Source organism: Cyanistes caeruleus, chromosome 9 (genome assembly GCF_971803275.1).
Source record: "Cyanistes caeruleus chromosome 9, bCyaCae1.hap1.1, whole genome shotgun sequence".
Lineage (NCBI taxonomy): Eukaryota > Metazoa > Chordata > Aves > Passeriformes > Paridae > Cyanistes > Cyanistes caeruleus.
This window is the reverse complement of record NC_141709.1, coordinates 29,929,650-29,951,268: the sequence shown is the minus strand read 5'-3', so window position 1 is coordinate 29,951,268 and position 21,619 is coordinate 29,929,650. Positions and strand designations below refer to the sequence as shown.

At 44.7% G+C, this 21,619-nt stretch overlaps 4 protein-coding genes across 7 annotated transcripts; 2 read left to right on the top strand and 2 right to left on the bottom strand.

The window, feature by feature from the left end:
* Positions 1–96: 96 nt before the first annotated feature.
* LRRC42 (leucine rich repeat containing 42) lies at positions 97–6,639 on the bottom strand. The gene is made up of 8 exons (XM_086842224.1): positions 6,552–6,639; positions 5,158–5,645; positions 2,949–3,080; positions 1,800–1,918; positions 1,365–1,453; positions 1,169–1,282; positions 933–1,017; positions 97–574 (listed from the first exon to the last, which is right to left on the bottom strand). Exons 2-8 carry the CDS (start codon positions 5,628–5,630, stop codon positions 318–320), a joined length of 1,269 nt encoding a protein of 422 aa, XP_086698350.1. The 5' UTR covers positions 5,631–5,645; positions 6,552–6,639; the 3' UTR covers positions 97–317.
* A 25-nt stretch (positions 6,640–6,664) lies between these two features.
* IFT25 (intraflagellar transport 25) lies at positions 6,665–9,112 on the top strand. The gene is made up of 5 exons (XM_086842203.1): positions 6,665–6,905; positions 7,327–7,433; positions 7,762–7,830; positions 8,375–8,418; positions 8,887–9,112. The coding sequence occupies exons 1-5, from the start codon at positions 6,808–6,810 to the stop codon at positions 8,992–8,994; spliced, it is 426 nt and encodes a 141-aa protein (XP_086698329.1). The 5' UTR covers positions 6,665–6,807; the 3' UTR covers positions 8,995–9,112.
* Positions 9,113–9,602: 490 nt separating this feature from the next.
* DIO1 (iodothyronine deiodinase 1) lies at positions 9,603–14,970 on the bottom strand. The gene is made up of 4 exons (XM_023932388.2): positions 13,560–14,970; positions 11,913–12,056; positions 10,729–10,928; positions 9,603–10,261 (listed from the first exon to the last, which is right to left on the bottom strand). Exons 2-4 carry the CDS (start codon positions 12,004–12,006, stop codon positions 10,196–10,198), a joined length of 360 nt encoding a protein of 119 aa, XP_023788156.2. The 5' UTR covers positions 12,007–12,056; positions 13,560–14,970; the 3' UTR covers positions 9,603–10,195.
* A 66-nt stretch (positions 14,971–15,036) lies between these two features.
* Positions 15,037–21,438, top strand: YIPF1 (Yip1 domain family member 1). 4 transcript variants are annotated; one of them, XM_086842201.1, is made up of 10 exons: positions 15,037–15,148; positions 15,249–15,322; positions 16,024–16,157; positions 16,796–16,876; positions 16,983–17,070; positions 17,195–17,311; positions 18,342–18,508; positions 19,064–19,246; positions 20,054–20,148; positions 21,108–21,438. In XM_086842201.1, exons 2-9 carry the CDS (start codon positions 15,292–15,294, stop codon positions 20,141–20,143), a joined length of 891 nt encoding a protein of 296 aa, XP_086698327.1. In that variant the 5' UTR covers positions 15,037–15,148; positions 15,249–15,291; the 3' UTR covers positions 20,144–20,148; positions 21,108–21,438. The 4 variants fall into 4 exon arrangements, with proteins under 4 accessions (XP_086698327.1, XP_086698326.1, XP_023803075.1 ...); XM_086842200.1 differs by having other exon boundaries at positions 15,046–15,148; positions 15,994–16,157; XM_023947307.2 differs by lacking the exon at positions 15,037–15,148 and having other exon boundaries at positions 15,182–15,322; positions 15,994–16,157.
* The last annotated feature ends 181 nt before the right edge of the window (positions 21,439–21,619 follow it).

The window sequence follows — 21,619 nt, the reverse complement described above, 5'->3', positions numbered from 1 at the left end:
GCTGCAATGATTCATGTCTTGCCCCTCGAGAGGCAGGAGAGGAGCAGGGATAGGACCAGCTGTTTTGGTAAGAAATACCTTCATCAGAAGAGGTAGTTAAGGATGACAACAAAAACTTTATTTGAAAAAATTATTATGTATTGAAAATATACAGTAGCATTACCAACCTTCTTGTCTCTATCCCTTCCCCAGCACAGGTTACCCCACAGGCATGTCACAGCAACCAGATTTAACTTGTCTCCTTTGTCACTCCCTCTCAGTATGTCCAAATCCTGTCATCAGCAAGAGAACAAACAAAAGAGACACTTCTTTCTGACTCAGTAGGTATTTAACAAATCCCAGTCCTCCACAGTGAGGCACAGATGCTTCTGTTTGGAAGTCCTTTCTCTCTCTTGTTCAGACAAAGCTCTTTTTTTATTGTTCTTTAATTCATGGCTGCCTGCAACCTCCTTTTTCAAAGGTAAATGGCAATTCTGAACGTTTTCCTTATAAAACTGCAAGTTTCCAGATGCTTTAGTTTCTGGCTCCACCAGTGTGCATTTGACTACTTCCTTTATTCTGTGTGTCTTGCCATCTACGAGCAAAACAAAAAAAAAAAAAAATCAAGTTTAGATTTTGGGAAAAACACAATTATGCTGTAAAATGTGTAACTTTGTGGTACAAATTGTTTTGGCCAAGCCAACTTGGATATGTGCAGAGGGAAAAATACTGTTTATATTTTGGACTCAGAATTTTAAGGAAAAAACTCTGTTTTTATATGTCCTGTACTTGAATTATCCAGCAATCTAATGAATGAAAAAACTCAAGTACACTGTAATGCAGTTACACAAAGTGCTGAAATTCCACTATTTGTACTATAACCCCAAAAAGTATGGAAATATTCCCTGCAGAAAAGAAAATAAATTAACTCTGGTGTCCATGCAGTTACGTACAGAAGTGAAGAGTTGCTACTCTGGATCTCAAGTTGTCCTGGGGCTTCATGGCCTCCATAACTGCCTGTTCCCACTGCAGAACTGTCTGAAAGAACAGATGAAGCAGTTAAAATGTGTCTTGTAAAATTTACAGAACTATCATTGGAAACAAATCCATCCCTTGTTCTTTCCTATTCAGTGATTTGTTTTCTATAAGGCAGATTTTTAGAGAGTAAAACACATTTAATCCCCCTTACCTGTTCTGCCCATCCCTCTGTTTTGCAGTTACTGTGATCAAATTCTTTCAGAGGCACTTTTGAGTGAACCAGGCCTATCTGCGTTTGGAGCCGCTTTATAACAGCATCAACATCCTGGGAAAAAGGGAAATAAAGCAGTCAGAGGGCAAGAACTTCTATTACACTTGTCCAGTAAACTTTTCCTGATGATTTTTACCTTGAGACCTGCCCCAGAAATGTCCAAACAATTTAATTTCTTGAAAGAAAGAAGGTATCCAATTCCCACATCTGTGATTTTAGGGTTACCTGTAAGGCCAAGTAAAGTTAATTAAGTTGCATGATGTGGAAAAAGATGATCAAAATACCCAGGAAGTATTTGTTCCAAAAGCTAATACTGGAACAAGACTGGCTTTCCCCCTCTAATTATCAAAATACAAACATTTACAATACCAATTCTCAAACTACTAAAAATATATATGTAAGTACCAAATGCCTGAGACAGGTCTGCCCTGTGCCTTCTGGCAGGCTGCTGGTGAAATCTGGCTCATGGGAATCAACAAATTAACCATATTCCTTCACTGCTAAGGAGGATAAATTCTTTATCAGAAAAAGGACACAGGTTCTTTCTGTGATGAAACCATGGAGCACTTACAGGACAAGTCCAGCACCAGCAGATTCTCAAGGCCCTTTTTCAGCACACGGACGGGCGCTGTCATCCTGCGCAGGCCGGCATCTGACAGGGAGTTGTCCTTCAGGAGAAGCCTTTTCACACTGGCAGGAGAGATGCAAACATGCAGTTCATGGTCATTGTTTCTGACAGTTCTGCAAAATGTCCTAAAACTCTGTGTCAGAAGGGTCATCCTGTGCCAGCCCCTACAGGCTCACTGTAAAAAGCACTGAGAAAGGAGCCTGGGTTAGCAGGACTAACAGATATCGTTATATTTCCCTGCTAGCTCAACAGAAGCACTACTTGAGCAGCCATTCCCACAACTCCAGTGACAAACTGATCCTAGAGCCAAACATTTGCCAACATAGACAAAAAGCTTCTTTATACCCTGAAGTTCTTTATACCGAGGCTGCCAAACTGAAATGCACTCAAAGCTAAGAAAAAATGCTTGGCAAAATGAGAGAGGGCAAATTTGATAAGTGATACAGCAATGATTTTAAGAAAATAATGAGGTATTATAACATAAATTAACAAAACTCAGGAAAAAGCATCACATTAAAGTGCTCTCTTCAGAGTATTCAAGACAAAAGCTTGATGAAAAATGCACCAAAATCTTACACTAACATATCTTTAATTAGCAGTCGTCCTAGCTATTGCTTCCAAATGATCTAGTTGTCATTATTTGGTACCAAACAAAATTACAAAATTTACTGTTTTGAGATGTTAACTAACCAAATAGTCAACTTCCTGCTTGCAGAAATCTTCATTTAGAACACTAGTTTGGTTAAAAATTTGGCTGATAAAGTTCTCCCTTAAAAACAGGAAATGTAAAACTGTTCCAAATGTTAGAGATGCATTTTTTTACCCTGACAATGAAAATTATAAAAAGTTGATATAAAACATGAGACAATAAATTATCTTGCATCTTTTTAGTACTTTTTATGATTCGGTATGTGCTTTGTGTAAAATAAATTCTGTATTTTGTTTACCTCCTGAACAGGTTTCATGAGCAACCAAAACCTTTAACCTTACACTCTGCAGCCTGTGAAACTTCCCTTTAAAGTCTCAGCCCGATCCTTTGAACTGCTCAGTGGTAGGAAAGAAAGTGTCATTTTTAGCTCAAGAAATTGGTACCTAGACAGGGCCTCTTTGGTGAGGTGTTCCAGCAGCTCATGTTCATCTCCAAGTTTACAGCAGGAGAGATCCAAACACGTCAGCTCACGGAAAGACTTAATTTCTTCAAGCTTTTCAGAGATAACCAGGTATCTGCAAAGCCAAAAAAAAAAAAAAAAAGCCCTCAGTGCTCAGGCATGTAAGGAGGTGTCTACATCCCCAAAGTGTCATAAGCACAATGCACTCATTTCTGCTAAGTAGCTGCGTGAAAATTGACAGAAATTACCCAGCTGCACTAAGAACCTCTTTATGTGCAGCTGGCACACAACATGTCTGAATTCTCAGTCTTCTCCTTAAATCACTTTTTTTGGTTTTGATTTGATGCAAAAACAAGACTAACAAGACTTCAACTTGAAAATATTGCTACTAGGAGCCTCTTTACAGATTACTGCTGTATTATTTTAGAATAATGCAAAATATCGCAGTTTATCGTAAGTCAGCTTCACAAACTGCTCTTCCTCGGTGTCCAGGCAGGGTATAGACAAACCCACATTCATCCAGGTTTAAAATCCACCTCAAATGTGGATTTTAAAGAGGACAGGATAGCTTTTCAGTGGCAAAATTTTACTTTTTATATACGTCAATAAAATACTTGACAAGGGGTAAAAGTCCAGGACTGGCCAGAGCTGTGGCTACACCTCGGGCAGCAGTTACTCAGTGAGGTTTTTTTTTAGCTGTGCTGGTTCCCTGGTCTGATTCACTCAGCAGCCACGCAAACATCTGTGCTGGAGCTATTCAGTGGGAGGTTTAGGGATGGGAACAAACCACTGAAGAATGGCAGGCATGAGTATGCAGTAATGGGCACGTAGCCCTCAATTCCTCCCCTGCAGTCACCTCTTGCTGTCCCTGTGGCAACACAAGCTCCAAATTCACTGATCTCTCCTGAATTTACCTCATATTCCCCATCACCCTGAGGTCAGCATCTTCACTGCATCAACTGGGGGTGATTATTAATTTGATCCCTCCAGGAACACCTCTTTGTCCATGCAAATAAGGAGACCTTAATATCCTCCCAGTGTAATTTTACCCCTCACACCCCTTTCCTGTGCAACTTGGTTGTGCAAAAAGCACAACACAGAGTCAGAGCACAAGCCAGTTCTTGAGAGAGATTATTAGCTCAGGGGGGTTCTGGACAGGAGAGTGGGCTCTTTTAGAAATAAAATTCATTAGAAAAAGATTTAATGCATTACTTCCTGGATTTCAAAGACTCGATACTTAACTCAGCTTCTGTAATGGCAAAAGATGCCAGGAGTAGCTTAATTTCTAAATAAGGCCCATAAAAATTATCTGCGCTAGAGATAAAAAGGGAGTAGGTTTAAAGGATAAAACAAAGGATAATTGACTTCTAGTCAAACATTCCTACTGTGCTCAGAACACCCTTGGCACTTCAGATGAATATGCCAGTACTTTGATTTTAAACTGGATAAAACATCCCTTTTTCAAGTGTGGAGATGGAAGATACAGGTTCTATTACTGGGAAAGATTTCAGGCTTTAAAAACATAATCCAGTTTTAAACTTGGAAAGACTCTTTCAGTGAAAAATGTGAGCATTGAGAAGATGAAAAAACTAGTGCTGGACTGTAACCAGGACCTTGTTAAAGTATATTCAATATGGGGGTAGCAACAACAATAAATTAATGTAAAACCTGCCTGATTTCAAAGCCTGCAACTTACCCACAGGTGTGTATCTTCTTGTGAGCCCCCAGAATGAGACACAACAGCAAGGTTATAGTTAGTAAACACAAACAATTTGCAAGGGTGTATTTTATCTGTACAGTCAGCTAAGTGTGTCAAAAGCTTTTACACAGCAATTACAGAAACATCCCATGAAATGCCTGAGAAGGCACTAAGCACATGGATTTCCACAGAAGTGCTGATCATTATTGTTAAAAAACAGTTGCAGGTTTAATCCTCCACATAAGATCCCCTGCTGGTTAAAACAGATAGAGTCTTTTACCTCTGTTGTGATTTGTATCTTAAAATGAAACCTGCAGCTGCACTTGTAGGAAAGGGATGGGACAAAAGACAGCAAGCACAAGAATCAGATAAGGCTCAGGGCATTTAATTAAAATTAGGTGGTGTTATAAGCCCAAAATGTATTTTTATTTAATTGAAGTGTACTAGCAGAAAGCCTTAGCAGGCGACAAGATTTGTTAGGGGACACACTTACCTGTTCCGCAAGCACAGTGAGCACAGCACCAAACCGCCATAGGCTTCAGTGAACTTCTGCAGAGCTCTCAGTCCCGTCACTGGCTCTGTGAACTTTTGTCTTGCTTCTGCTGCTGAAAAGAGCTTTTCAGCAATCTGCTCTGGGAAACCAATCAATGAGTCAATGTGATCAACATTGTCAGAAATGTAACCCAGCACCAGGCTGAAGAGGGACTTGGCCGAGTAGCGGAGGTTCCCCTCCTTAGTGTATGTGAAGATGAAATGATCAGTCCTCTGCCTCCTTGCCCTATCGTCCTCCCTGTTCATGCAAAGCTCCACTGAAAAACTTCTGGAAAATAGACTAAAAGGCCTTGTTTTGGGAGTGACATTGTGTACGCCGCCTGCACCCTGATTTACCATGTGCAGCTTCCCATTTTCACGCACGTATATTGGCCCAGTATCCAAATGGCTTTCTGAGTTGAGACAGTACGACATCCCCCTCGACCAGCTCTGCAAAAACAAGTCACAGACAGGTGAAGAATAGCCACAAGGGAAAATAGGACCCGGGGAAAACCCCAAAGCTGGCAGCACCCCTTAGAGCCCCGAGCACGGCCATGTAGCCCTGCGGTGCAGGGAGGGCAGGCTGTGTGGAGCAGGGGTGTGAGCTGCCTGCCACCAAACCACACACCCCATCCCAGTGGGAACTGGACCCCGGGCTGGCTGAGGGCCCGGGATGGATCCCAGGCCCGGGATGGAGACAGGGGCAGCGGGAGAGGGGCTGGGTTTGAGTGGGAAGTGCCCCCACAACCAGGCCTGGCTCTGCTGCAGGCAGGAGAAGGAGGAAGAGGAGGAGGAGGGCACATGTCTGACTGCAGCAGGGCAATGGAGCCTGCTGGAAGCTCCCTCCCTGGGAGGGTGGGCATCTCCCGGTGTCCCTTCCCCAGCCGGTGCCGGGGGGGCTGTGGTTGGTGAGCGGGTCCTGCGGGGGCAGGAAAGCTCAGAGCTGCCATGGCGAGGGGCACCTCAGGGACGGGATCCTCTCAGCTCCTGCCCTGCGCGGCCGGGGATCGAGTCCTGCGGGGCGGGAGGACATCGCGCCCGAGGGGGGCCGGGGGTACCGAAGGGATGGGGAGGCGGGTGCGAAGCGATCGGGTCGGACCCGGAGCGGGGACAGGGGCTACGTTGGGAAGGGTCTGTGACAGGATCGATTGTGGCCGGGGGTGAGAGCGCCGTGAGCGGGCACAGCCCCGAGGGGCACCAGGGGAAGGGACATAAGGGGAGGGGGCACAGGGGGAGGGGGCACAAGGGGAAGGGGCACAAGGGGAGGGGACACAAGGGGAGGGGGCACAGGGGGCAGGGTCCCCTCAGGGAGGCCAAAATCCCTCTCGTTCCCCGGTCCCCCCGGCCCCCACCTACCTGGCCCGGGAGGGGCCGCGCCGTCAGCCGGGCCGGGCTCGGCGCTCCCGCCGCCCGTCCCGCAGCGCCCGCGGGCAGCGGGCGGGGCCGCGCGGGGGGCGGGCGGCGGGCGGGGCCGAGCGGGGCACGGCGGGAGCGGCGGGTCCCGCCCGGCCTCCCCCGGCCTGCCAGGGGCGATCCCGGCTTCCCGCACCTCCCGCACCGGGAGGGCCGTGCGGGACAGCTGCCGTCGGTGCCCGGGAGCGGCGGCCCCGCGATGAGAGGCGCCGACTGGTGCCGGAGCTCGGCGGGGGCCGCCGTCGTCCTGGCCACGTCCAGCGATGCCGAGCACCCCGCCGAGAGCGTGGCGGACGGGTGAGGGCCGGGCGGGGGGAGCGGCTCCTCCCGCACGGAGCCCGGCGGGGCTGGCCCGGGCTCGGCCCTTCGCCCTCACGCTGCAGTGGCCGCGGGGTGCGAGCGCTCGAGCCCGCCGCCATTGCGCGCTCCCGTGTGCTGCCGCCGGCTGTAAACACCTCCAGAGAGCTGCCCCGTCCGTACAGGGCACTGCTGAAAGTACCCCCAGTAAAAATACCTCCCCCGTCCTTTTCCCCCTCTTGCCACTCCTTTTCGTCTCTCTCCTTCCCTTCCTCACCGTCCCCCTGTTCTTCCGCCCCTTTCTTTTCCACCCCTCTTTCCCCCTTCCTTTCCCCTCCGTATTTTTTCTGTGATAAATTTCATTCAAGATGGCTAAAGATGGAAAGCTGAAGTTGAGGGTTTTGTCCCGCTTTTTCTACAGAAGCTCCAAAACATTTTGGACGACGACAGGCATGTTCCCGCAGGAACTGATTATTGGTTTTCCCAAATGTGTAAGAATCAGCAAAGTCGCCATCCAGTGTTATTTGGGTAAGACTTTGTGTCTTGCAGTAGGTCATATGTGCTATATTAAAATGTATGTCTGTGCCTTAATGAAAATTCCCACAGCAGTGTCATAGTCTGTACGTATCCACCTTTAACAGATTCATAAACATTTAACTTCACATAAAGATTTTGCATAAAGATTCATTTCACAAAGCAATCATCCTTCATATGCACAATCCCCATAGCTTAGACAAAAAATAAACTAGTTAATGCTCTGAAAGTGCTTTGTGGCTGTAAAGTGATGGAATAAATATCAGTATCAATAAAGAATCAGAATTTGCATTGATATTTTGAATTTATATATATATTTTAGTGCGGACCTTAAGGATTGAAAGAAGCACAGCTAAAGACCCTGTGGGTTTTGAACAGTGCATTGAAAAAGGTAAGACTGAGTTTGTGGGGTTTTGTGAGAACAATATTGGTCTTTTTCAGTGCATCACTGTAACCCCCCTCATCTATTTGTTGAGTAAAGTGTGGCATGATGTTTATTTTATTGGACATTAATGTAATGGTCACGTTTAAGTGAATTTTGTTAACACTGCTGGTCTCTGCAGCAGTTTAGAGAGTAAAATGCTGTATAAGGGCTAAAAGCACTACTTGTGCACTTTATGTTCCAAAAATTAAAAACAGGCTTACACAGTATAATAGAGTGCCATTTCCTGCATTGTTTGGTTTGGGGATTGGCTTTTTTTAGTGCCTCTTGGGTGACCTTTTATAACACTGTAATGAGTGGGGTATATATACACACACAGACTGGGATATTGCAAAAAAGTATTCTCTTAAATCACCTGTAAAAATAAAAAAGAACAATGTCTCTATGCATTGTAAATTCATAGTCCTTAAACTCACTTGAACTCTGAGTCCAGTGAAAACGTCACAGCATTGCACATTATTTTTCATTATTTACCTTAAAATATGTTTTCTAGATTTGCAGCACAGAGAAGGACAGCTCCAAATGGAAGAATTTCCAGTGAGTATTTACAGCATACATCTGTAGTGGTTCATGAAATGGGATGTCTGGACTAAGTGGGGAAAAATCATAAAAAGCCCAAACATGTCTTTATTTACAATTACTGCTCAGTTGGTGTTAAAGAGAGGAATTTGTAGATTGTGGTGTGAAATTGCACTTCTCAGCTGCTCCTCTGTAGATTATGCTATGAAATTGCACCGGCCTCATGCTCCTAACGAGGTGCAAGGGCCCTTTCCAGAAGTGTGGCAATCTTCCCTCCTTCAATTGCTGCCTTTAAGGCTGCAGAATTCAGGAAGTGATGGGATTTTTTTTTTTTTGAATTGCAGGTCAAAGAACTTGATTTATGTGCAATTCAAAAACAGGCACTGAAATATCCAGATCCTTGTGTTTAACAAACTTCTGCAAATGTGGTTTGGTAGTTTTGTTACTACAGAGAATGCAATAACATTATTTTTATTCCTTCTGCAGCTTCCTGAGTTCCAAGCCACTTACTTGCGTTTCATCATCAAATCTGCCTTTGATCATTTTGTGTCAGTGCACCGGGTGATGGCAGAGGGCACGGCAGACAACACTTGAGCTCAGCTTAAATTTGGGCCTCCATTTTATTTTTTTATAAGGAAGTTTCATTTTGATAGCTGCACTACAGAGTATGTTTATTATTAGAACCTTGTATTAAAGTTTTTTTTTGAAGGTATGGGTGTGGTATGTATTCCCTGCTGGTTTAATGTGTGGAATAGAATAGGAGAATATAGAATCATTTAGGTTGGAGAAGACTTTTAGGATCATCAAGTCCAGCCATATCACAGTGCTGTTGTTAATTTTAGTAACAGCTTTTTCATTTTGTAACCTCAGCTGTCAGCCTAGAACACCTGAGCATAACTGAGTCCATTTAAGGCAGTATGTTTATATCAGGCCTACATAATACATGAATTAGAACTCAATTTCCTGTAAAGTGTTTCCTTTGCACTCTGAGTTAAATAGAAATAAAAAAGGGATAGCTACTTTAGTGAGATGTATTACTTCCTACTGTCAAACAAGTCCTTTAAAAGTCCTTAAATTGGTAACTTTCTGATCAGCTTAAACACAGAGATTATTACAATGAATATAAATGTCTGCTAATGCTTAGAAATAACCCAGGGGAGAGAGGCAGGGCAGGAAGGGAAATAATCTGAAGCCAAATGAAGTACTTTGATAGCCTTTTAATAATTGTAGATCAATCCCTTGTTTCTATAAATATTTTCTAGAATCAGGTCACAGCCGCCAGTGCTTTTTGCTGGGACCATCATAACAAATACTCATGGAAACAAGTGTTAATAGAGATTGTCTTGCTCAGAAGCCTCCTGAAGTCAGTGAAGGGGAACATTTTGTATATACAAGTGCAATGTGTATAGTAATGAAATCAGTTGCTTTGTCTGCCAGTGGACTCTTGGAAATGTCACCACCCTGAAGTTTATCCCGCAGGATATTCCTTACAAGTGTAAATGTTGGTATCCAGAGCTCCATGGAGCCAGCTGCCACGTTACTGCATGTGGTTTAAGAGTAGTAAGTTACTGTGGAACAGAAGTTGGTGTTGTAGGGATAGCACCTGAGAGCTTCTAAACAAATATAATGAACCTTATTCCAGATGCTCTTTACATTCACATACAGCATTCTTATTTTCTTGTCTCTATGGCTGTTTTAAAATATTTTTTTTGGTCCTTAGACTCAGATCTGTGACAAATTATCCTTGAACTTCTTTATCCAGATAGTTTTTACTTCAAAGTCCTTTATTTTTTTCCTATTCCAATTTTTCCAGGATGGCACGTATTTCCTGGGGGTGGTAATTCCAGGGCCCCACTCCTCCCTGCAAAGGCAATAAAATGATACAATGATGCTCAAGCAGACAGAGCAGAAATCCTTCAGAGCACAGCAGCTGCACCAGAGCTGTGGGCAGGTGTGCCTTGGGTTCTCTTTCCACTGGAGCCATCCCTGGGAGATGGTTATGCACTGGTTACACCCTGTTTTGTCACCGGGACAGAGCCACTGGAGGTGGGAGGTGTTCCTGGATCTCACAGCTTAGATGTACCTCGTGTTATTAATGAGCCAAAAGATAAATATTTGAGCAAGACAGGTGTACATCAAATATGTACATTATAAAGGCCCAGACTGGTTTTGCTGCATGTTCATTTCTCTCCACATTTACAGGGAATTGTGCAATGTTTAGCTCTCAAACAGAATGAAATACTGACTGTTAAATGTAAAGCAGTCTCAAGTTACCTTGAGATTTAAAAAACTCTGTACACTGTGCTCATTGCTACTGATATTTTTTACCTTGTAGAGGACCTTCCCTCCTTGAAGCATGTAGAGTCGTTCTGGCAGCGCAGCGTATTTTGAACTGCTCAGGTTTTCCATAGTGTCTAAAACCACTGGACACAGAGGGTGATTTTTCTGAAGAAGTTGTGCTGCAGCTTTTCGATCTTCAAGGCTTCTGTGATTTTTAATAACGATATTGTTTTTAAAAGCCCATCCATCTAAAACAAATGAGGGAAGGGATTTAGCAATGAAGGTTTTGAATATGTGCAAGGGTGGACATGTACTGTCTCATATCCCAAAACTAGGTTAAAAGAATCTTGCAGTTTATTCCTAACATCAAAACCTGCCATGAAATGAAAGCCTCCCTCAAACTATGGCAGCACTAGAGCTTTGCAATAAGTGGTCCCAAGATCTATTTTTTTCCCTTTAATTCCATCAAACCATATTTACCTCTTGCCCTGGATGCAGAAATATTTGATGGATTTTAGCTGAAATTTTCCCACAGAAATCAGCCCTAGAAAGACACCATGTGGGTAACATGTATTCTATTTGGGTAAGATTTGTCAGTGTTGTACATTTTGCTTGATTGTACTCATTAATCCTATAAACCAAAATGACAGGTCTGTGAGAAGCAAAATGTGAGCCAGGACACACATTTGTTTTTCAGAACTATGCAAACAAACATTTGCACACAACTCTTCCCAGTAAAGTAGAAACTAGAAAGCTATAAATGTTAGGTTTTAGAAAAACATTTAATCCTGGGATAAAGCCAGTGCTAATGTGTTACTTAGAATCCAGTGTAGATAAACAAGTGTGGTTTGTTTGCTTGCTAAATTTTTCAGATTTAACTGTATCCTGTTCTTGGAAAATGTTAAAAACTAGTATTTTTTTAACATATATTGTACACTTAACTTTTGTTCTATGAAATTTCTTTTCTTCCTCTTTCCAAAAGGAGCTGTACTAACATTGAGAGGCAATTTTTTAAAGACGTGTCCTTCACTTGAGTAACTCAGTGTAAAGTCAGAAGTGTAAGTAGAATCTTGGGAGAATTAGGGACACAAATTGGTGCTTAGATGTGGTGTTGCCACTCGATTTGAAGATTTCTTTCATGTTTGCAGCCTCCTCCTTTGCTAGCACATTTTTTCCCTAAAGGAAGTGACACATTTGAAGCTGTGGTTGGCATCACTGTGGTTGTACTGTACCTACTGCATGAGCTTCCTCAATGTAGATGATAAGGAAATCAGCTATTGAGCTGAAATCTTTGATGAGCTTGTTGAACTCATCAAATTTTAGCATAAATGAAGGTCAGGTGCAACTTCCAAAATTCAGGATTAAAGGTCGGTTATCTGGGAAAAAAATAAAGATTAAAAAAAATAAATTTGTGGTTAAGCGAAGGGAGGAATGACAGAAGTAAATACACTGAACTGAGCCTCTGATGCAGAGATTTCTGGACAACACTAAATCACCTCATAAACTTCTCTTAGGTCAGTAAAATCAGCAGCAGAACCTCTGCATCTCTGCAAAGCAGGCATAAAGGTGTTTTTCCTAGCCTGGCTTTGATCAGTTTACCTAAGGGAACCCTTCCCAGTACAGGCAGGAGGCACCCTGCAGTCACACAGCTTCTCTTTTCCTCATCACGAGAGCAAATTTGCAAGTTACCAACATTTTTGGGATAGGGAACTGATCCAAAAAGGGCATCTCAGCCTCCCTGAGATCTTCAGTACAGAGCAACTTCAAAGATACTAAACATGGCCTTCTGCAAGGTTATCCAGGGACAGTGGTTCAGGGGTGGGCATTGAGGACAGAGTCACAAAGCCTTTTCATGTCCAGATTTTTTTAGATGTTCAAGCTGAGCTGAGGGGAAACTGCAGACTTTTCAGTCATGCATCACAGGCTCTCATGCTTTCAATGTATTTCTGCAATTTCCTGACCAAACAGAACGCTGGTTATATGTTATTAAACTAACCTTACACTGGAAAAAGTGTCTGCAGTTGCTTACAAATTAACACTGTTTTGTGTTGGTGTTGGCATCTGTTTTCAAGGCCTTGATTTAAGAGAGACTGCAGGACTTTTAAGCACCTCTTTTAGTCTGGTTATGCTAAATTCTATTAAATTTGTTCAAGATCTTTCTGGCGTAGCTTAACTTAAAAGCTGCTGCTAACATAGATCCACATCCTAAAGAATTAAATAACAGTGGTACCCTCCTGTAGATACTGTGTATCTCTTCTTCAAATTTGCAGTCCATTTTCTACATAAATATCTATGTATAATTAGGAATGCAGAGTGAGAGAAGGATGTAATCCCTCCCGTGGGGATGGAGGCTGCAGCTTAATGATTAATTCCACATTCTAGTGAGATCTCAGTGGGAGGCAGGGGACAAAGTACAAAGCAGCTACTTCTGCTTTATTCCCTGCCACTTTGGATCTGGAAAAACCCACCGTGAGCTTTCTAGGCTTTAGGCTGGCAAAGGGAGCTGGTGTGGAATTTTCCGTATGGACAGAGAACGACAGCCAACACTCAGGATTCATTGCAAATGATTCAATTCTGGGCTTTCCCTCCTTAAAACTAATTATTACCTTGGCTTTCAGCAAAAAGCGTTTTCAGGCAGAGACAGGTCTTGCAAAAGCTCAGTGGTGTGAAGGGATAGCATAGACAGGGTGATAAATGCAGGTTAATTTTGAAAATCAAGAAGCAGCTGGAGTAAGTGTGCTTCATCTTCTCCAGCAGGTGAGTGCTGGTGGTCTGTACATGGTGCACTCAGGGGCCAGCTGCCCGTGCCTGTTCCCTCAGCAGCATTTCCTCATTTGTGCTCTCAGCAAACCCAACCCAGCTGACCTCCAGTTACTGACCTTTCATGAAATCCAGGACATGACAAACTTCCCCGCCGAGGGTCACCACTGGCGTGTTGGGGGCAGGGTGTCCCTCGTAGGCTTCATCCTCCAGCCTCTTCCACTTCACCTTCAGCACAAATTGCAAATATTTGAAGCTGAAAAAAGTCGGGCCCCAGTTTTCGTAGCTGAACTTTGGATTCCGGTTCATTCTGCTCTTTTCACCCATCTTTAGGATGTATCTTTTCATGGCGTTGGGGAACAGTATCATCAGTGTTTTGCCAACAACAACAGACAGAGTAACCTGCAAAAGAATCAAGATTTTATGTAGGAATACCCTGATGCCCAACATCATGGTGGAGAGATCTGGCCACTTGTGATGGGAGCACAGTGCAAGGCAGGGGCAAAGGTAGAGGATGAAGGGGAGGGAGAACGTTCACGTGTTTGATATTCTGCCTTGCCTTGAACACTGTCCTCTCCCTGCACTTCAGCCCCTGTGTGAGCAAGGATCCTGTCAGGCACGCTCCCTCCAGCTGCACCAAAGGCATCAAGTGCAGCCCAGCTGGGTGTGTGGTGCTCACTGCACAGCTGTGAGGCTTATCCACAAATGCGGTCTTTTACAGATGAGGGGAGCTGGATCAGGGTGTTCTCCCTGAATCCCAGAGTAAAGACTAAAGTGCTGATGCTTGAGGCCTTGGGGTGATGCAGATGCTGTGCCAACAGTGCCCTGTTACTCCTGCTTTGCCTGACCTGGGGCTCTGCTGCACTCCATGTTTTGGCATTTTGGGGCTGAAAGATTAAATATGCACACACACTCCAGTATATACAATATCCAGCTAGTCCCCAGCACAGGAAGGGGACGGATCTGTTGGAGCAAGGCTTCTAGAGGCCACCAAGCTCAGAGGGATGGAGCAGCTCTGCTGTGAGGAAGAGCTGGGAGGATTGGGATTGTTCAGCCTGGGGAAGAAAAGGCTTTGTGGTGACCTGTTTGTGTCCTTCCAGCACCTGAAGGGAGACAAGGCAGATGGAGAGAGTCTATTGACAAAGGCCTGCAGTGACAGGACAAGAGGGAATGGCTGCAAACTTAGAGAGGACAGGTTTAGACTAGGTGTGAAGCAAAAACCCTCTCCCGTGAAGGTGGTGAGGCCCTGGCACAGGCTGCCCAGGGAAGCTGTGGCTGCTCCATCCCTGGAAGTGTCCAAGGCCAGGCCGGACAGGGCATGGAGTGACCCGTTCTGCTGGGAGGTGTCCGTGCCCATGGCAGGGAGTTGTAATGAGCTAAGCTTTAATGTCCCTTCCAACCCAAACCGTTCTGTGATTCTCTGATAAAACTCTCAGTTACCAAAACACGATTATCTATGGCCCCTATACATTCGTGCACAGCGGCGCTTGGGTTGCCGCGGGCCCTTTAAGAGGGCGGGCGGGCGCGCACGCGGAAGCGCCGCGAGGGCTGTGATTGGTCGCTGCCAGGCTCGTCTCCGACGGGGTCGCTGCGCCCGGAGGGGCGGGGGCAGGGGCCCGGCGGCGCCGCTGATTGGCTGAGGCCGCGCGGCGGCCGCGGCGCCTTTAAGGGAGCGGAGCGGCGGGTGCGGGGCCGTGGCGCTGCCGAGGTGCGGGGCTGTCCCGGGCGGGCCGCGGGGCGCGGCACGGCGGCGCTGGCACGGGGCGGGGGACCCGACCCGACCCAGCGCTCTCCCTGTCCTCTTGCAGGAGGGTCGAGCCCCGGGGAGCTGATCCTCATCCAGGCGGATGAATGGCGACGGCGGACGACCTCAAATTCCAAGGTAAAGGCGATGTCGCAGGTGCGGGCGCGGGGCTAGGCCCCAGCTGGGGGAGCCGTCAGGCGCTGGGAACTTTGGGAGCGTTTCTGAGCGTTCGCGGAATAAAAACGTCCTGGGAGTTCTGCTTGTGAGATGAGGTATCCTGAATTTTCTGAGACGAAATTGTGCTGCTGGCGAGCTAAAAAATGTAACCGGTGTTGACGGAAATCGTGGACAGAAATCCTATGTGGCAGCAAGAGACAGCTGGAAAGGGGCAGAGCGCTCTGTAACCTGCAAAAGGCCCCAGTTTTAGATTTAGTTCTTCGTAAAAAATTTCATGGCAATTTTTGGAGATTAAAAGTACCCGATTCTTTAGTTTGGCAGGTTTCCCCTCCCCTTGCAGAGACCTGCTGGCTCTCGGGTCGGGGCTGATGGCAGGGCAGGAAGGCAGGCTCCAGTGGTGCCAGTGTAACATCCTGCAGGCAGAGCGGCAGGAAAAGCAGACTCACACTTTATTGACTGACTAAATGTTTAGCTTGATCCGTGTCGGTTTGGGCTTTAGGAAACAAATCGTAGCCAACATGCCGAAGTTACTAGTTATCCTGTCTCAGGGTCTTCGTGTGCTTATTTGAGCCATGAGAACAAAAATTTTAGTGTCTTGATCATCGCCTGTCTTGTAATATACTTATTTGCAGAGTTTGACGATGCAGCTAATTTGCTTGCAGCAAATCCTGATGCCACCACCATAAGCATTGATGAGCCAGTTGAAATCCCCAAGAATCAGCACAGCCGCCTGCAGGAGCCAGGGAGGGAAGAGGATGATGAGTTACTGGGCACTGATGACTCCGATAAAACAGAGGTAATGCTCTCACCCCTGCTGGTGGAGGCCTGCCAGAAAGATGGAGAGGGACTTCTTACAAGAGCATGTAGAGAACAGGACAAGGGGGAATGGATTCAAGCTAAAAGAGAAGATATTTAGATTGGGTAATAGGAAGAAGTTCTCTCCCGTGGGGGTGGTGGGACCCTGGCACAGGTTGCCCAGAGAAGCTGTGGCTACCCCACCCCTGGAAGTATCCAAGGCCAGGCTGCATGGGGCTTGGAGCAACCTGGGAAAGTGACAGGTGTCCCTGCCCATGGGATTTGAATGAGATGATCTTTAAGGTCCCTTCAATCACAGGCCATTCTATGGTTCTGATAAGCAAAAGGAACTTGTCATGGTGATGAGGGTGTGTGTTCCAGATCGTGTGGCAGCAGGTAGTAACAGGCTGCTCTTTAGAACCTCGGGCCATGATTCTGCCTACAGAGAAATAAGAGTCTGGCTGCCAACAGCTATTGGAGGGGGAAAGGGGAACCATTACATAATCCATAGGAAGCACAACCCTGTTAAGTTTGTTTTCAGTTTGGGTACCAAAATCATGTGACTACTGTGTAAATGAGCTAGTAATGCATAAATTATGTACTTGTAACACTTTCCACGTTGCCTTTCCCACCATCCAGCTCCTTGCAGGACAGAAGAAAAGCGCCCCTTTCTGGACTTTTGAGTACTACCAGACCTTCTTCGACGTAGACACATACCAGGTTAATACTCTGCTCCAGGAGAGAACTGTTGTCTGAATTATGCCTTATCCATTGAGGTTTCTTTCCTTCTTGTATTGTCAGTCAGACAAATCCTTACGTTTCATAGGTCCTGGACAGAATCAAAGGGTCGGTGTTCCCAGTCCCTGGGAAGAACTTTGTGAGGCTGTATATCCGCAGCAATCCCGACCTTTATGGTAGGTATGAGGTGGGAGAAGGTATCTTCTGTGCTAAGTATTTTGAGTCTGTATTTCATTTTATGTGCTGGCCTGAGAAAGCAAGAGAGCAGAGGAGGTGCTATTGATTTTGTTTCCTTTTTAGGTCCATTTTGGATATGTGCTACACTCGTGTTCACCATTGCTGTTAGTGGCAATCTCTCAAATTTCTTCATCCATCTGGGCAAACCAACGTACCACTACGTGCCTGAGTTCCGAAAAGGTTTGTAACTAGACATTTGTGGGTTTTTTTTTGTTATTGTTCTTGTTGTTCTTCTTGTGTCTTTTTTTTTTTTTAATGTGAAAATGGAGCAATATAAAACCAGGTCATGGCTTTGATTTAGCACAGTCTTTTGATTGAGTGCTGTCTTTACATTTTTAGACATGTGAAACAAGCCCTTAAAATGGGCTGTGACTGGCCCTGTTTCTTCAGCGCATAAACTAGTTTCAGGGTTTTAGAAGAGCAAGCAGGAGTAATTAGTTATTTTCTAGCCTTAGTGGATGTCTCCTTTCACTCCTAGAGAGTGAAAGGCCAGAACTGGCCTCTGTGGTGCTTTGGTGGAGGCCTTCCTGGATCTGTGGCCTCCCAGGAATCTGCAGGCCTCAGGCAGGAAATTCCCAGATTAGATTATCACTCATATCACCTACCAAGGACTGGAAGTTGTTACCTTGTGGCAAACTCAAAAATAAGCAAAAGATGCAAAAAATAAGCAGAAAATTGATTTGTTTCCCAAAGAACTCAGAGTGAGGAGCCAGTTTTTCTGTATCTGTCTCTGTATTATGAGGGAGGCTGCTGTTCCTGCAGAGGAACATAGCTTCTCTTTGTTTTCAAAATCCTTAGTGTACTGGGAGGAACGTTGCCATTTGGGAATGCAGTCGCCTGAATAATTTCAGATTTGACACTAGCTGTTCAGTAGCTGAATTTCTATTTTTAACTAAGTTTTTCCTGCCTCTGTGGCTTTTCCTTTCAAACTGAAACTGACAGCATTTTGTGCACAGGCATAATAAAGAAATTGAAATCACCTAGAGATTTTTTTTCAGAAGTCTTTACTTTTAAGCTAACTTGAAGTTCTGGCAGAGTACTGGGTGTGAACTAGATATCAGTGCAAAGTTCTCAGTTTATTAATAATTCAGACTTCATCTTTTAGAAGTATCTTCACAGGTGGTTTTCTAGTTTTCATGCTGAATGCTTCTAGTTCTTTGACTGTGGCAGGATTCAAAGTAGAACATTAAACTTTTTGTTGTGTTTCCAGTGTCCATAGCAGCTACAACGATTTATGCATATGCTTGGCTTGTTCCCCTTGCTCTCTGGGGATTCCTGATGTGGAGGAACAGTAAAGTCATGAACATTGTCTCTTACTCATTCCTGGAGATAGTGTGTGTCTATGGCTACTCCCTCTTCATTTATATTCCCACAGCGGTACGTATGGCTAAAGAGTGCCTCTCTCACATGTCCTGCTTGAGAAGATTTGCTATTTCTTATAATTTTGTTGATATTTGTTGAAATTTTGGAGATTGGGAGAATCTTTTGCTCTTTTTCTCAAAGCTTGTCTAGTATAAAGGTGTCTTGTGGGTGCTGGAAAAGCCCAGGACGCATCATTTCCTCAGAGGCAGCAAAACCAAGCAAGGTGCTGCTGGTGAGCCTGTCAGGCAGCCCAAGGCAGCCTCAGGAATCAGGATGTTTGTGTCCCCAGGGAACAGATGTCTGTGCAGGACAGCAATGCTGATGGCTCCAAGGACAAATTTCCCTGTCAGGGGCCCTCCTCTGCCTGGGGGCAGGCCTTGGAGGGAGTGCCGTAACTGGGGATTCACTCTTGTGTCTGGGAGTAAAGCTCAGCGCTGCTCTTACTCCTTCCTCCACTAACAGAGATGTGTCACACTAAGGCGTGGCTTCATTTGTGCACAAATCAGCTGGAAGTGATGACGTGTCCCAGAACACACGGCCTCTTTGCAAACTTTTCCCTGCCTTTTCCAGATTTTGTGGATCATCCCGCAGAAGGTGGTGCGCTGGGTGCTGGTGGTGTTCTCGCTGTGCCTCTCGGGGTCTGTGCTGGTGATGACCTTCTGGCCCGCGGTCCGTGACGACAACCGCAGGATCGCAGTGGCCACCGTGGCCACCATCCTGCTGCTGCACGCCCTGCTGGCTGTTGGCTGTTTGGTGGGACACTGCCATTCCTTTTCCCTAATCTCTTATTTCCTAGGATTGGTGGCATCTTATGGGATAGGGGAGGAAGGATTGGCTGGTCACTGCAAAACCTCCAATGTAAAAAGTCCAGTTATTTTAAACGTAGCAAAAATTGATGCCGGTGTGACCCTCACAGTGCTGGTAATAAAATCAATAATCAATTATGGAGTCATAGAATATCTCCAGGTTGGAGTGGATCCATCTGAATCATTGAGTCCAACTTCCATTTATAGTATCCAATTGCACTTTATTCCAATGAATACTATACTTAGTCCTTTGGAAGGATTAAATGTTCACTATAAAGTGTGTGCTTATGAGTTTTAGCAGGTATATGTTTTTATGCACAATAAGTGTTAAAAAGAAGACCCCAAGGCCACTGAAATACACAGTGAACACTTAAATTATTTGTTTCCTTATTGCAGTGAATAGAAGGGTATTAGCCAGGCCTCAGTTTCCACAGCTTCCAGAGTAGACAGATCTGGTTCCCCAAAACTTGCTGTGCATGGAGGTGACAGCAAAACACAACTCTCCCTGGATCTACAATCCAACCTTTTCCTGTACAGGCTTTTTTCAAAGGCCTTGGCCGCTAACTGTTACATTTTAAAGTACAGTTTAGAGCACCATTTTGATTGACCTTTTCTAATCTGATGAAAACAGAAAAATATTCAAATTTGCTATTTCAGTGTTGTGTTTGTACCTGTATTTGATGGGTGTGGAAAGAGTTGGGATGAGGCAGCACTGTATGTTTCTCTCTAAATAGTTTTTTCTCTGATAATGTAGGCATACTTTTTTGATGCCCCTGAACTGGATCTTCCTGCACCTATTATCCCTACTCACAATGGAACAACAGTAGTAACAAAGAGTCAGTAAATAAGGTAAGAACCTAATCTAAACTTTTTTTCCTGCAGTCATCACAGACATCTTGAAACTTTTCCCCATCAGTATGGTTGAATGGAAAGGGATTTAACAAACTAATTTTGCTTAATGGAGTCTATATATGAATAACATTTATTAACTTCGTTTTAGTTGTAAGTTTCAAGTACAGCTGTAAAAAATTAAAAGACTGAGGAACACAGATCTGTTAACCTTTCTTTGCTTTGAGGTCTGCTCTTGGTGAAGAAACTCAAATAAATATAGTCAGTCCCAGAGGCCATTCCCTTTCAAAAACCCAAAAGCATTTATTTTAATTCATTCTGCACAAGTGAAACTTGGACAATAAACTGTTAGACTCCAGTTTTTCTTTCCTTTTAATATAAAAAATCAGATTGGGTTTTCCCCCCTTGATGTTTGAGACAGTGTTTCAAAGCAGCAGCGCTGTGTGGGGACATCTGTGTAGGCTTTGGGCAGGGCTGACTCAGATCCTGAGCCATCCATCCCTCTGGACTGCGTTCCTTCTGTGGGATAGCTTGAGCATTTGCTTCCTGCCATCCAGGCCTGCTGCCAGCAGCAGATGACATTTGAATTCTGTTGGATAATTCTGTGGAGGAGGTCCAGGAACAGGATAATAGACATGTAAAGGCCAGGCTACTCCAAGTACACTTGCCCCAAGTGTGTTTGTGAAAATCTACTGAATAGAAGCTATATTAAATTTAAAATAAATAATATAAAAAATAGCCAAATGCGCCTAGTGAAAGGCACATAAAAAATTACATAATCCAATCCTGCAAGTCAATATTAGTGGCTTTTCCTCCTGCACTATCAGTTTTTCATTCCAGATGCCTAATACAAATCAATATGACAGTATTGGATTTTGGTATTGAGTCTTAAATATGTGCCCTATTGTGTCCTCTGGTGAGGAGTTGAAATATGCACTGGAGTTATTTGTCTCTTTCAGATGACAGCACCAGTTTCTCCCTCTATACAGTAGTTTTGTTTTAGATTATTTTTTCACCGAAGACCTTGGAAACTTCAAGGACAAGGGATGTGTTTTGCAGCAGGACGGACAGTGATGTCCCATGGACATATGGACATCTCCATGCTTATGGACACTGGCTGGTTCCAAAGGAGAGTGAACCATTGCTCCCAGGCTAGAACAGGAAGGGGTTGTTTTTGTTTGGTTGGGATTTTTGTTTTGTTTTTTGGGAGGGATTTGTTTTGTTTTTTTCTCTAATTCAGTCGATGCTCACCATACTGTTTTGGCTCTGAATAAAGCGTTCCGAAAGCGATGTGAGATCCGTGTTTTGTGCACAAAGCATCTTAACGCTCTAAAGCTGTGGGGATGGTTTGGTCCAAGGAAGGGTGTTGTGACAGGACTGAGCCCCCTTGGGGTGGGCCCGTGCTGCCAGCGAGGCTTTCAAAGTGTAAATAAACGGACGTCATGTGGAGTAATGTGACAATTTCTTTCCT